Raw genomic sequence first — 15,390 nt, 5'->3', positions numbered from 1 at the left:
GCTCTGTCAGTAATCTTTAATTTTCAACAGACACAACTGAAATATTTTTAAAATATAATTGGATTGAAATACAATAAAATAAAGTGCAAAAATCTATTAATCCACATATGTCAGAGTCAAGGCATTTAGATGTGTCGCCGGCGACACATCTAAATTTGCAGTACCGTAATTCCGCCACACGTAGCGCTAAGTGGAAAAATTCCAACGGTTTCTGAAAGGGGAGACGTTGCACTTTCCAGCAAGTATCGGGTTAATACGGTAACTTCGCAGCTGCAGCTGCAGAGAGTGTAATTAATCCGGGGGGCACTCGTTTAATAGACGGTATATTTCGGCAATAACTTGGTGGATATTGAAAGTTCCGGTTGTTATGGATACATGGGTAAGTACATAATCTCACAGAACATTTAAAGAACTACTTACAGTTCAAATAAGGAAGATATTTTTTTTCAGACGGGGTGCCGGCTTGCTGCGGTCTGCGGGCCGGTTCTAATAATAAATCAAGATCATCCCAGGGGCCGTAAAAAACCTTCTCGCGGGCCGGATGTGGCCCGCGGGCCTTGACTCTGACATATGTGTGTTAGTGTTTGAGGGCATATACTCCTGAGAATGTAATAGTTAGCAACTTGTACTGGTAACAGCAGTTAGCCTTATCGCTTACCCATACAATTAGTAATGAATGTTTTTATGACTTAGTGCATTTTGGTCGTAGTTGAAGGTTTAGTTTCAGGTTCTGGAAGACATTATAAGTATCCAAAATAAATAAACAAAATAGAAACAAATAAAATGTATTATGAAGTCTCTGTACACAAAAGTCTCCTTCAAAAAAGACTTTTGTCATAAAAAAAATGCTAGAACAAATCATATCACAACAGGTTTTTCTATTCAAAATGTAAAAAGTTGCAACTCCTTCAGACACTTATTCTTTTTCACTTTTAAAATGAAATTTAATAAAAATTCCTTAATGGTCTGATTTTTCAAAACATTTTTTAATACATTTACTTTGTTTTTCTTTTTTTTTTGGCCAAAAAAAACACCATATTTTTATTACCAGAAAATGATTTGGAGAGAGAGAGAGAGAGAGAGAGAGAGAGAGAGAGAGAGAGAGAGAGAGAGAGAGAGAGAGAGAGAGATCACTTTAGGCTAAAAAAAAAAAAAAAAAACTTATGCCAGGTGACGATACTTTTGTGACCGATATCCGGATCTTCGGCGTACAAACAGTTAACTCAGGGTAAACTTCCCCGCTATCTTGCCTTCGGACCTGTGGGCGGATCCAAAAGGCGCCCTGTCAGTGTAAAAGTGGGATATTTGTAACTTACTCGGGGCAGCACCAGGGTCCAAACAGAGGCGGGGTTGACCGTGCTGTCTGCTCGGTTAGTTTTCTGTCAGTCTGTTAGCGCAGAAATGTCTCGGATATTAAACCTCATTAGCATTCAGCTGCGCAAAGACTTCAGTGCGCGTGGAGGGATTCCACGGCTCCCCGCGAGGACCATCTGCTGCACCGCAAGAAAACATGCAGAAGAAGGGTGAGACGAATCCGCCTCTCTGGACTACGTGGACCAAACACTTTTAAGTCAAACCGGAATTACTTTGCTTATGTCATAATAAACGTGTAGCTTGCACGTAAACACGCAAAGCTAAATCTCATGCAACAAATGTCTATCAAATAGTTAAAACTAAACTTCTCCAGCTGAAGCAAGCAGCACCTGCTTCTGCTGCTGCTGCTGCTGCATCTGTTCACCCACAATCTATTCCCTGCAACTTTTACAGTGATGCCGCTTCAGCTTTGGGGAAGCGCTGGAAGGACACCGCGGACACCGTCATCATTGGCGGAGGATGTGTGGGGGCCAGTCTGGCCTATCACCTGGCCAAAGGCGGCGTGAAGGATGTGGTGCTGCTGGAGAAGTCTGAGCTGACGGCGGGCTCCACCTGGCACGCTGTACGTCCACTCTTAGTACCAAATGATTTATTCTTAGAGGAGGCAGGCTGCTGGCACATTCAGGAAGATGACAGATGGGATGGTTTGTGGTGAGAAGCATTATCATAGGAGCTGTATGCTGTCACAGCAGGGCCGGTCCGAGGTTTAATGGGGCCCTGAACAGGATTTGATTCCGGACCCTTCTGAACGACCACCAACCACAATGTTATATATATATATATATATATATATATATATATATATATATATAATTTTTTAATAAAGTTTTTGAGCCTTTTTTCATTTTATCTGCTCGACAATAAACTAAGAAATGGCAAATCTGTTGGATTTGTTGGATTTTTCTTAAAAACGGATCATTGGAGATACAAAACATAAAGGTTTTGCAGGATTGCATTAGTGTAAGATAGGACTGTACAGTTTCTAATTGTTTTAGACTGATTCTTTCTTTCTTTTTTTTTATTTGTTCTGCTAGATTTGGTTTTGAGTAAAAGTCGGCCAATAATTGCAGTTCCAGTTGATCCAAATTTAGGATGAATGCAAAAACTTTAATAAATGAGAATCCTTTGTTTTTGCTTAATAGTTCTGAAATACAGACCCGATCGTTAGTGGTTTGGGTTTTTTGCTGAAAGTTGATTTTTTTGTGTGTGTATGGTCATACATACTGCTAATTAAAAGCAGTCACAATCAGACTGACTGGTTTTGAGAGGTGAAATAATCAGCATTGGGCTGTTCAGACTGCCATAAAAAAATCTTACATGGGCAAAAAATTGGGGTTTAGGTCGCATGCGCCTGCTGTGTGAACTTAACCTTAGAAATGTAGCGATTCACGCAGAGTTTATGATTTCTTTTATTCAATGCTGCTTCAGAGCTGAAGCTGTCGGTTGTTCTTCCTCGACAGCCTGTTGAAGTGAGCGTCTGTTCAGCAGCTGCTCTTAATGTGAATCTGCAGTTATAACTTTCACACCAAACAGCTGCTGTGCTATAGGTTTTCAAATCATTCGAGTTCCTGACCCACTTTAGAGCTGCCACTGCACCCATATTCACTTACAAGCTTTCACTACGTTTTGACTGCCATGGGCCCTTGTGGGGCTTTCAAAAAAGTACAGACATTGTGCCAAAAAATTCAAATATCACAAAAAAGTACATTTAATTTTGGAATTCATTTCAAAAGGTGAAACGTCTATGTCATATGGCACTGTATGTGTATACGGCACATACTCTCATTGACTCTCATTGAAATTGATCTGCATCAATGTTAGACCATTAGAAATGATCTTTCATACATAAATGTTACGTCATAACTTATGCCATCATTTGAAAAGCTGCTGACTTGACATCAGCCCAGCAGACAGTCAGTGACAGTCTCCAGTAGGAGGGAGGGCCACGCCATTGCCAACAAAGATGGCTGTTCTGCTGTATCCAAGCATTTTAGGGGAAAGTTAAGTGGAAGGATTCTGAAGCAAAGCCACTTTAAGAGACTGCATGAGTCCTAGAAGAGCGACTTTAACTTAGACTCTATATATTTGCAACATCTTGGATAAATAGAGATTTTTCCTGATAAATGGATTTTTTGTGGCTTTTGCATTAATACAGTTGCCTTCCGAGGTATGTGATATTCCTAGTTTAAAACGGATAGGAATTATCAGCTTTTGTGTCTGCATTTCAGGCGGGTCTGACGACTTATTACCATCCAGGCATCAACCTGAAGAAAGTCCACTTTGACAGCATCAAACTCTATGAGACCCTGGAGGCGGAAACGGGACAGGTGACGCGCCCCTCCATCGTTTTGATCGTTCATGTTTTGAAACGTTGCGCTTACGTCTCGTGTTTTCTGCCGTCTCTCCCTGCAGGCTGTGGGCTTCCACCAGCCTGGCAGCGTCCGCATCGCCTCCACGGCGGCCCGCGTGGACGAGATGAAGTACCAGATGACTCGGACGCACTGGCACGTGACACCGCAGTACTTCATCGGACCAGAAAAAGTCCACGAACTTTTCCCCCTGCTCAACATCGACAAGGTTTGTATGAGTTGGCGCCAGATCACAATGTGATGAAGTCGACTTTGGAGATTTTCTTTCAGTCTGTGTCCGTTCTTTTCTACGGATCGTGATATTGACCATCATCTTTACACTCGCTTTCCATGTTACACTTAGGATCATGCAGATACAATACAAGAACTCAACTCCTGTAACACAAATTGATTGAATTTGAATGTTGTATTTTTCATAAAGTTTACAAAGTCACCAGAAAGTATTCACACCCCTCTCTTTTTCTACATCTAATTTTAACTTACAGACTTCTTTTTCTAATTTAAGTATAGCTTACTCTTAAATATCTACACGAAATGGTCAATAATGACAAAATATGAATGATTTTGAGATGTTTTAGTACATTTTTGAAAAAGAATTGCCAACATTCAAACAGGAGTTGGTGCAAAAGTATTCACACCTGCGTCTTTGTAGTTTTTTGAAGCATCTTGGTGCGTTTTTGTTTTTTAAAATCTATGCTTTAATTGGAACAAACACCAACTTATAGACTTCTTTGAAAAAATAAAAAGGCTAAATCAAAGGTGCTAAACGTACAGCTGCAGTTATCGGCCGACCCTGGTAGATTTGTGTCAAACGCCTTAAGATAAAGTAATCTTTTATTGAAGGATCATTATCTTAAAATAAAAATGTTGGGAAAAACCTTCTTTTAATTTGAATAGAAAATATTTGTTTTTAATACAATTCCTGATGGCTGACTTATCGGCAGGTTTTTAAGACAAATGTAACTGCGGCATATTTTGAGTTACTTCTTTCTTAGTTGTTCTGAATGTCCAGGAACCGGTATTTAATATTTCACGATTCCTTGTTTCCTTGGGATTTAAATAATTTTCTAATTAAGTTTTACATTTAAGGTGGATTTATCCTCGTAGGTGCTGGCGGGTCTTTATACGCCCGGAGACGGCCACATCGACCCGTACTCTCTGACCATGGCTCTGGCTGCGGGAGCTCGCATGTACGGGGCCCAGATCTACAACCCGGCTCCGGTCACCGGGCTCGACCCGACAGCAGACGGGAAGTGGGACGTCCAGACTCCTCACGGGACCATTCGTGCAAATCGCATCGTGAACACAGCAGGTTTGTGCATGCCGATGTCGATAATGAGGATTTTGGAAATAACTGGTATTCTTTATGCATCAGCTGACACCAGAAGGCGCGCTAGACTTTTATGTTTCTGTCATTTTGACTGGAGGTGTCCAAAAAAAAAAAATCTGTCATGTTCTGTTTTTACCAGTCAGTTTTTAAATATTGATGTTCAGTTTCGTTTTAATCGATATTCGACAAGTTGAACAGAGAATCCAGATGCCATCGCAGAGCAAGCAGATGAACACGTGTAACTTTTTCTTTGCTGTGTCAAAAACCAACAATAAGTTGAAAACGTCTGAGCATCTGCACCAACATAGCCGGGGGTGTGAACTGCAATCTGTCAAAATGATGGGCGGCTTTCACGTTTTTCAGGGGGGTTTTTTCCCTTTCTTTTTTTTTGTCTTAAAAAACCCCCCCAAAAAACCAAAAACGGTCAAATATGGAAAACTGCTGTTAACGCGAGCCCTGGTTGACTGGGACATAGATCCGTTATGTTTATGCAGGTGTGGGATCGTGTGAAGACACAAAAGTGGCACTTTCAATTAGCTCAAATATTGTGAGCCAACCAATCAGAACCTTGCAAGGACATGACATCGTCATCTGGGCATTCCCATGCTTAAAATAGTTGTTAAAAACATTATTTTTTAGATTGGTCAGGTATTCTGGTAACTAGCAACTGGCCTGAAACCAAGGGGGAAAAAATCACTCTGTTATTCTTTCAAACAAAACGGCACTAAAATTCATTTGAAAAGCAGATGGAGCATTCTTGCAGCAGCGCTAACACAGCAGAGCATCTTATCTGAAAACTCTCCACAGCAGGAGAACTTTGCCCACTCAGACCACAGCTTGCAGAGTTTATACAAGACAACTTTGAGTTTAAACTGGGCCAGACCAGTTCTGGGGAGATCTTGTTTACAGCGTTTCATTTCGTCCCTCCTACCGCTGCGTGTTTTTTCAGCTCTGATTCAGGAATTTAGCTTCAGTTGGTTAACCCCCCTTCGACGCTTTTCTTCCCAGAGGAAGGTGTTGTGTAACTGAGCTGTATTTAGGCCGTGCAACTTTTTGATTAGTTATCTATTTTTTTTCAAAAAAAAAAAAAAATCTCACCACACTAACAGTGTGGTGAGATATGGCAAATCAGCAGCACATGGAAAATTATAACGCAGCAACAATAGAACGCATATTGTGAGGATCTGTTGAAGTTTAGCAGCCAATACAGAAAAGCCAGCTGATCCCATTACAGCCAATCATGAAGCAGCAGAACGTGCACACCTCCTCACATTTTTTTTAATTTTTTGCAGCTGGATTTTTACATACATTACATTTTTTTCTTTTTTAATTAAGCTCAAACTGCTTTAATTCGTATTTTTGGTCTAACATTGTTTGCATGCTGTTTTTTGTGTGTGTGTGTGGTGCAGGGCTGGTTTTATGAAATACGTCAAACTCGCTCTGACTTTGATCCTCATTGTTCTTCCACTCAGCGTGGATTTCCATAGATTGAAAACAGATACAGCTGCTTCCTGGGCAGCAGAAAACCTTGTGAAAAATCAGCCAGCTTAGTCTTCTTAGTTTTAATTAGATTTTTTTTCAAACATCTACGAAGGCTGATAACATCTCCAGAAACAGAATAGGCGTTAGCTCTTTTTAAAATGAGATGAAAAGCACAGGAAGCTTTTTTTTTTAATCTTGCATAACGTGTAAGAAATTTCATGTCCCTCACCTCTATGTCTAGATTCCCTTCATAGGCCCCTGAGATATGCACACCAGGGCCTCTTCCTTGGTTTAGATCCATAAATAGAAAACTACAAACATGCTAGCAGAGATGGGTTTACAGCAGTCGTCATGGTGATGTTATGCATAATTTTTGATCATTGTATCAGTTTTGCCAGAATTAAAACTGTCTTCTTTCTAAGAAGGGAGCCGTCAACATAGAAAGCTCTGTACTGTTTCCTGTCAGTTTCCCTTGCGAGCAAAATAAAAAAAATAATAATTTGCCTTAATCTACTCAGCTGGTACTGTAAGAATACTGTAGTTACTGACTTCAAGAAATACGGTGCGTTTTGTTTCCCTCCAAAGTCGGAACTCGAAGCTCGGTTCGGCGTCACATCCGAGGGGACAGCGTTCCAGGTGACGGGGTCAGAGAATTCGGAATTCCAACATGGCGACCAGAGGTCACGCTAGACTTTTTTGTTGTCCATCATTTTGACGGACAGCATAAAAAAATCCATCATGTACTGTTTTTACACGTCAAATTATAATCATATTAACATATTAACAAATTTTTCAGCCGTTGGAAAAACAAAAAAACGATCTAATACAGAAAATATGTTGGTAACGCGACACCTGACGGCAACAGGAATTACAAACATTGTTTGGAGCGGTACTTCCCATATTCAAACACAACTTTTAAATCCCAGCTGGTGCCTTGGTATGGCCATGGCTGCATTATGAATATATCTTCTGTAACTGTTTACATCCGCCGCTGCCATCATTTTTAATGTCTTATCACGTGAATGCGCTTATTTTTATTTAATGGATACATCGCAATTGCGAAATTGTGTTTCTTCGACATCAGCAGAGTATCGACAAAGATTTGCGCTCATCTGTAATGGAAACGCTGCTCCTGTTTGGAGTTTTCCAGCAGGTTCTGGTACCCACAAAAGTCCAAAACCATCCAGGCTGTGTTAGACAAGCCAACCATGAAACTCACTGCAAATTATGTTAAGGAGTTTCAGCTGATGGAATGAGGGCCTGCGGAAAACTTGTTCAACTGAGCATCTTGTGTCCTTTCAGCAATGCCTAATTTCCTGCGACATTTTAAGCACACTGATTTGATTACTAAAAGTCTAAACTCATACATAGAGAGAGATTAACACTGAGAAAGCCGGGCTTGTTTTGAGTGTTATTTTAGGTGAATGTGTTGATGCTCATTATGCAATGAATTAGCCCTGTGTGCAGGTTTTTGGTAAACAGCCTTCAGTCCAGTTGAGCTGGTCGGAAATAAAAGCACACATTGAGGGCGTCTTAAAAAGCATTTGTTAAAAAAAAAAATGCAGATATGATTATTTTTTTTTGTGATTGAACATATCTTAGCGGTGCTTCAACAGGCTTCAGCTGCACTCTTCTGGTCTGGCAATTTGACCTGGACTTCATTCACGGCACTAACAAACTCCAGAAACCCAGTTTATTTGTTTTGTTGCAGTTAATTTTTAAGCTGAGTCATACTGTACTTCACGTGTAATCACTGACAGCTCCTGCTTGCTTTATTTTTTCCTCCTTGTAAGTGGTCGGTGCAGTTTCCATCAATAAATGCATTTATTAAATGTCCAGATTTTTCCATCTCTGTGTCATCTGCCATCTAACTACATTGTCAGAATTTTTTTTAGACACATATAAAGCTTTATTTCAGGTTTTAATTGTATTTTATGAACTAAATTGATGTTAACCATATCTTCAGAAGTTGTATTTCTTGCTGAGAGTTGGCTGGAAACATTGCCGATGAGAGAAGAGGAGAGCGTAGCGAAAACACTGACAACGCAGATAAGAGAATAAATCCAAATGTCATTAAAAAGTTAATTCATTTCAATAATTTAACTAAACTCATTTTATGGAAACCATTTCACACAAAGCTCATTTTAATGATTATGGCTTGCAGATTTGGAACATTTTAACAGCTTCAAATACATAAAAGTGTACTTCCTGTCACGCTGTTTACGTCTTAAAAGGATTCTGGGCGCGTGAAGTGGGCCAGATGATTGGTTTCCAACACCCCACCATCCCTGTGCATCACCAGTACGTGGTGACGGCAACGGTACCAGAGGTGAAGGCTCTGAAGAAGGAGCTGGCCGTCATCAGGGACCTGGAGGGCTCCTACTATCTGCGCCAGGAGAGAGACGGGCTGCTGTTTGGTCCGTATGAGAAGATGGAGAAAATGGTTCTTCAGGACTCCTGGGTTAGAGATGGAGTCCCGCCAGGTCCGCATCCCACCCATCACCCATATCTTAATTCAGTAACGACTTATTTTTGTCGGCAGGTTTGATTTTAACTTAATGTTCTTATTGCTGCAGGTTTTGGGAAGGAGCTGTTTGAGTCGGACCTCGACAGAATAATGGAGCACGTAGAGATGGCCATGGACATGGTTCCCGTGCTGAAGAAGGCCGACATCATAAATGTTGTGTCTGGACCGATCACATACACCCCAGACCTGCTGCCCATGGTTGGACCACAACAGGGCGTCCGCAACTACTGGACCGCCATTGGTTTTGGGTGCGTGTTGAAGATTTGGGGCTTATTTAACTGAGAGGTGCAAAAAACTAAAAAATTCAGCAGGAGATGAAGGAAATGGGAGGCAACTGTATGAAAACAACACGAGTCACGATTATATTAAATTTAAATTTGCTTTATATACCGGCTTGAATATATATATATATATATATATATATATATATATATATATATATATATATATATATATATATATATATATATATATATATATATATATATATATTTTTTTTTTTATTTTTTTTTTTTTCTAATAATTGGTTTATGGTTTGTGGATTTTGCACGTTTTGTGTTTCTATTTGGGTCTCAACAGCTTCTTAAAACACCTGGTTGGTTGTACAGGAGGCTCCACGTCTGCTTTTCAAAGATGCACAGTTGTATAATTGTGCATCTCTTTGCAGCCATTTTCACATGCGCACGTAAACGTTGAATTGGGGCCGGGGTGGGCTTGGCCAGCAGCAACCTATTTGCTAAAACAGTTCAATCAAAACAGACAGAACTGACCAGACTAAAATATTTAAGAAAAGAATACAGTTCTTGTACTTGTGGAAAAACTGATTGACTCCAGCAACTGAACTTTGATCTTTGCTTGTGAAGGTATGGAGTTATCCACGCCGGCGGCATCGGTAAGTTCCTGAGCGACTGGATTAGGAACGGTGAGCCTCCTTACGACCTGATTGAATGCGATCCCAACCGATACGGCAAATGGACGGACGTACCTTTCATGTGCGCCAAAGCGAGGGAGTCTTATGGCTTCAACAACGTGGGTAAGTGGAAAACAAAAAGTATTGCACTGTTTAGCTTTGTTGTAGAACAGTTATTAAGGACATAGCTTTTGGGTTTTCCAGTCGGTTACCCCAAAGAGGAGCGGTTTGGCGGCCGGCCAACCTCCAGGACGAGCGGCGTTTATGAGCTGCTGAAGGACAAATGCTCCATGGGCTTTCACGCCGGCTGGGAGCAACCGCACTGGTTCTACAAACCTGGAGATGACACCGGATACAAGTATGGCGTTTCCTTACACCTGCGATTTTCCTGTGACCTGAATACAACAAAACCCTCATGTTTGGGTTATTTGGCTTTTTGTTAACCATTTTCAACAGCTAACACCATTTGTTGTCTTCAGGGAAAATCGTGACATAGTCCAGTCTCTCCAGGAAGTTGTGATGTTGCGATCTCAAGTTTTAATACACTTTCACTTATTCGCAAATTTTGCTTCAACTTGCAATTTTCAGTCATCTGCAGATCTGTTCAGTAATATCATCATTCTCCTTCCGCTTACCTGTCGTCCTTTTTTTGCCACTAGTAACATCTGGGTGTTGATCACATAACTCGTGCGATGCGAAAGAAGTGTTTCCATTTTGAAAATTTCAAAAACTTATTTTCAAAATATCAAGTTGCACAATTTTACGATTAACGGAAACGCAGCTACTGACTTTTTGTGCTCCCCTCAGGCCCAGCTTCAGACGCACCAACTGGTTCGGACCCGTCGGGAGAGAGTGCAGACTGGTGATGGAGAAGGTGGGCGTGATCGACCTCACGCCTTTCGGGAAGTTCATCGTGAAAGGAAAGGACTCGCTCAAGTTGCTCGACCGCCTGTTTGCCAACACCCTGCCAAAGGTAGAGCACGAGCGTAGCCTGTTGCAAAAAGTCACCCAGCTGGTGATTCCACTGTCAGACTAATAGTGTGTTTCCCAACGCACCGTCTGTCCCAGGTCGGCCAGACTAACATCAGCCACATGCTGACGCCTGCTGGGAGAGTTTTTGCCGAGGTCACCATCACCCAGCTGACGCCGGGAGAGTTCCTGCTCGTCACAGGCTCAGGGTCTGAGCTGCATGACCTCAGGTGAGAAACACCCAGACGATCTGGAAAGCAGAAGCTGCTGCTGCGTACTGGGACTGGACGACATGCCTGAAAAACGTTTCATATCAGTCCATATCAATAATTACTATATTTTTGGTTTTAAATATCTAAAATACCGCCGTGATCCTTCCAGTTTTATCTGCAGTTTTCTCTCCATCTGTCGGACTCATTTTCTCTTTTCACTCCACGCCGTTGTTTTTTTAAAATTATTCTCAATTTTAAGCAGTTGTGAGGCACAATGGCGAAACTACATAAGTTACTCAACAGGTTGTTGCTAGGTAACCACAGAGTGAGTGAGTTAGTTGATGTCGCCCACCTAGCTTAGCTGACTGTGAGAGGTTGAGTGGTCCAAGCCCTTTTTCTGCCTACATCCCCCAGAATGCTGTGCAGGTCTGGATCAATGAAATTCAGTGAAATTGTACTTAGTCACACTTCAGAGAACTTCGTAGCTACCGGCCATCTTGGTAGGCTGTTGCTAAGGAGTTGCTATGACAACACTAAACAAGCCACAAGCTTAGAACTAGCTCTCGCCTCATCCCTGTCTAACTTATAAACAACATAAGAACATTGCAACTACTACTCGATTATGAGTTGAGTGCTCTGCCCACCTCTGTGTAATATTAGCAACATCAGCTGAGCAAATGAAGTTTTTATCTATAAGTGAAGACGGACATGCAGCCTACTTTTCTGCCAGTCAGTTTCTCTTTTGTTCTTTTAAATGAAGTTTCTTCCTTTGTGAAAGAAAGAAACTATCTAAACAGTCAAACTTGTTTTTGCTGTGAGCAAGAAAAAAAAAAAAAACAGAATCCCTTTTTTCTACCAGGGGTCAGGGGAGGCACAGAAACAGGTAGGGGAAGGAGGATATGCCTGGACCTTTTAACCATGTCCTTTGTTTCGTACTAAACAGTCAAATTCATTTTTGCCGTAAGCATGTGAAAAATACTGTAGCTTTTCCAGCAACTGGTGCAGCAACAAGTGGGGGAGGGGTTGTGCAATCAAACTTTGTTTCCAAGTGAAGTAGAATGTGTCGTTGTTGTAAACAAGTGAAAAGAATTGATTTTGTTTTTCAATAATTTTAGTTTTTTTGAAAGGTAACACTTTAGAAGCAGAAACTCGTCTCGTGCCCGTCCTCTACTCGGTGTTCGCAGAAACCTTTCAGCTCTCAGCAGCTAAAGCTCAAGCCTTGCCGGATAACTTCTCTCACAGTCTTTTTTCCTAACCACTGAAATTTAAAACCTCCCAGCAGCTGTCGGTACTACACTCCTCCTTTTGCTCCAGTTGGAAGCTGCAGCCCGTTAAGACATTCCTACCCACTCCACTTTCACGACGCAGGGAAACATTAGCGGCTACGCAGCGACCTCCACTGCGCACAGTGGAGGTGCATGGCTCATGGTGGCAGCCTTGTATTCAAAGATCCATATTTTTCCCTGGAAAAAAAAAAGTTTTAATATGCAAAATGTTTTTCTTTGTTTTTTTTTTAAAAGTTTGTTTTCCTGTTTTTGGTGTGAACTGGGCTCAGGTGGATGGAAGCAGAAGCTGCAGAGGGCAGATACGACGTGGACATCAGGAACGTGACGGACGACGTCGGCGTGCTGGGAATTGCGGGACCGAATTCCCGGAAAGTTCTCCAGAAGCTGACAGACGAGGACATGAGCGACGGCGGGTTCAAGTTTCTACACTGCAGGAACATTCAGCTGGCTGGCGTCCCGGTCAGGGCCATCAGGATCTCCTACACCGGTAGGGGACACACTTCATTTTATTAATTCGTTAAAACGAAGTACGGTCACAGGAATCCACACTCTACTGTTCCAGAGTTCGGAGCTGCTTCTGGATGTTCTGTGTCTCCATGTGTAGGTGAGCTGGGCTGGGAGCTGTACATGGACCAGAAGAACTTGGCGGCGGTGTACCAGGCCATGATGGCAGCGGGAAAAGACGAGGGCATCGACAACTTCGGCACCTACGCCATGGCCTCGCTCAGACTGGAGAAGGGCTTCAGGGGCTGGGGGGCAGAGGTGCACAAACTGACACAACAGAGGAACGTCACCAAACTCACACTGCAGGGAAAGTTACCATTTCACAACCCTGCACATTTATATATATATATATATATATATATATATATATATATATATATATATATGTTGCTTTCAATGCCAGAAAATGTGAGATTGTTTTACAAAGTGCTGTATATTGCACATGTTTTGCTCTTTTATGAATAAAAACATTTTGTCTTTTCAGATGAACTGTGACACGAATCCTCTGGAAGCTGGGCTGGACTATTTCATTAAGCTGAACAAGGTAAGTGCGGTCGTTTTAAGTGGGAAAGGCGTTTGTATTTAAGCATCTATCTACATGACTTGCGGCAAATCTTTGGTCTGCGAACAGCCGGCCGACTTTATCGGCAAAGCAGCGCTTCAGGAGATCAAAGCCAAAGGCCTGAAGAGGAAGCTGTCCTACCTCTCTGTGAGGACGGACGACGTCGACCCGGAAGGCAACGAGACCATCTGGTTCAACGGCAAGGTCAGAAACGATGAGATCACAAACGGGTCGTTGTAATATTATGTAATAAAGCCACCATATGTAATAGTGTAATGAAATCGGGCTTCAAAATGCAATAAGACATGAAAACTGCATGATGTAGTAACTGATAAAAACATAGCAAAATCCTTGAACCCATTTTGTAATACTTCCTGCCACATTATGTAATAAAGTTATTACATTTTTTGCAGATTATTACAAAATGCAGAAGTAGTGCGTTTTAAGTAACTTGTCCTGTATTCTACTAAAAAACTATGTCATGTTAGAGAGATGAACAAGACTGTGAATAACATTTAAACTATGTATCCATTATGATGGTGAAGATAGGACGACGGCTTTCTATGTAGACAGAAAAATAAAGAGGAGTACATTTCTGCCAAGAAAAAAGTCTTTGAGTTTGAAAAGTAAGAAAATTGCTAGAATAAAAAAGTCTGACATTTTCAAATTAATTTAAGAAATTTTCAACAAAAACCTTGGAAATTTCTGAGTTTGTAAAGTAAGAAGAAAAATTGCTAGAAAAACACTAGAATTTTGAGATTAATCTCAGAAATTTGCTAGATTCCACAGTGTGTGTGTGTGAGGGGGGAGTTTTTATTATTGCTCATTAATTTTCCTTATTTGAGGTCCAGTAAACTGAACTCCTCTTCCTCCTCAGGTGGTGGGCAACACCACGTCCGGAGCCTACAGCTACAGCAGCCAGCAGAGCCTGGCGTTCGGCTACCTGCCCCTGGAGCTGTGCTCCGTGGGCCAGCAGGTGGAGGTGGAGCTGCTGGGGAAGAAGAACCCCGCCACGGTGATCCAGGAGCCCCTTGTCCTCACCGAGCCCACGCGGACCCGGCTCGCTAAGAAAGGAAAGGCTAAAGCGTAAGCAGCCTTTGACATCAAAGACCGGTAAAAAAAAAAATCCTGCTGTGAATGAAAGACAAGAATGAAGGGAGGAAAAAATAAATAAATAAATGTGGTCCACATGTTGAACTGTTTGCAGAGCAGGGGACATTTTAGATAAAAACAAACAAAATCGAAAAACCTCCTGTGTCCTGACAAGATGAAGGAAACAAATTGTTTGGATGCCATGTGAAGTCTTCCACAATGTGTGTGTGTGTGTGAGGGAGGAGTAATTACCTTTTCTCTGATTCCATAAAAGGAAGATCAATGTTTACAGGTCAGATGTTCCCGTGTGATAACTGGAAAAGTGTATGGAAGAAGAAAAGCTGTTTCCACAAATGTAAAAAGATATATTGTTTTGTAAATCATTTTTGTGTGACTAATGCAATTAAAATTGTGTAAATAGTACGTTGTCAGTGTCCCGTTCAGTTCTGATTTGTAGTCCTTAAGCTATCAACTATACTGTTTAATTACATAGCACATGACCCATATGAAACTTACGATATTTTAGAATATTGTTTAAAATAATCATAAAAAATTGAATTTACCAGGCCAAAATGTGCCACTATGGTGTAATTAAATAAATATGTCACAATTTAAATCAAACTGGAAATGTATACATTCAGAAAGTAATTGTATCTATTATAATGTCAGAAGCCCAATACTGTAATCTAATCTATTAAATACATAAATAGTTATGTATTTTATGAATCGAAGACTTTATGTAAAGCCTTCCATTTATAAGAATATCTGTTGTC

At 41.2% G+C, this 15,390-nt stretch overlaps 1 protein-coding gene across 1 annotated transcript; it reads left to right on the top strand.

Moving 5' to 3' along the window:
* The first annotated feature begins 889 nt into the window (after nt 1-889).
* dmgdh (dimethylglycine dehydrogenase) lies at nt 890-15,040 on the top strand. The gene is made up of 16 exons (XM_014984346.2): nt 890-1,523; nt 1,768-1,936; nt 3,603-3,701; nt 3,787-3,951; nt 4,851-5,055; nt 8,790-9,038; nt 9,132-9,330; nt 9,946-10,115; nt 10,197-10,350; nt 10,800-10,965; nt 11,061-11,191; nt 12,729-12,946; nt 13,064-13,221; nt 13,448-13,507; nt 13,595-13,729; nt 14,403-15,040. The coding sequence occupies exons 1-16, from the start codon at nt 1,402-1,404 to the stop codon at nt 14,613-14,615; spliced, it is 2,613 nt and encodes an 870-aa protein (XP_014839832.2). The 5' UTR covers nt 890-1,401; the 3' UTR covers nt 14,616-15,040.
* The last annotated feature ends 350 nt before the right edge of the window (nt 15,041-15,390 follow it).

The sequence above is a fragment of the Poecilia mexicana genome, unplaced genomic scaffold (genome assembly GCF_051168715.1).
Source record: "Poecilia mexicana isolate PSO_F unplaced genomic scaffold, ASM5116871v1 scaffold_12, whole genome shotgun sequence".
In the NCBI taxonomy this organism is placed as follows: Eukaryota; Metazoa; Chordata; class Actinopteri; order Cyprinodontiformes; family Poeciliidae; genus Poecilia; species Poecilia mexicana.
The sequence above is the reverse complement of the archived record's forward strand: the minus strand, read 5'-3'. Positions and strand labels throughout refer to the sequence as shown.

What these genes read in the sequence shown, in the direction of transcription:
- dmgdh (XM_014984346.2), top strand. Translation starts at nt 1,402, where the DNA reads ATGTCTCGGATATTAAACCTCATTAGCATTCAGCTGCGCAAAGACTTC. An exon ending in TGGAGGCGGAAACGGGACAG is followed by an intron (nt 3,702 to 3,786) that starts GTGACGCGCCCC and finishes CTCTCCCTGCAG; the next exon opens with GCTGTGGGCTTCCACCAGCC. An exon ending in CCATCTGGTTCAACGGCAAG is followed by an intron (nt 13,730 to 14,402) that starts GTCAGAAACGAT and finishes CTTCCTCCTCAG; the next exon opens with GTGGTGGGCAACACCACGTC.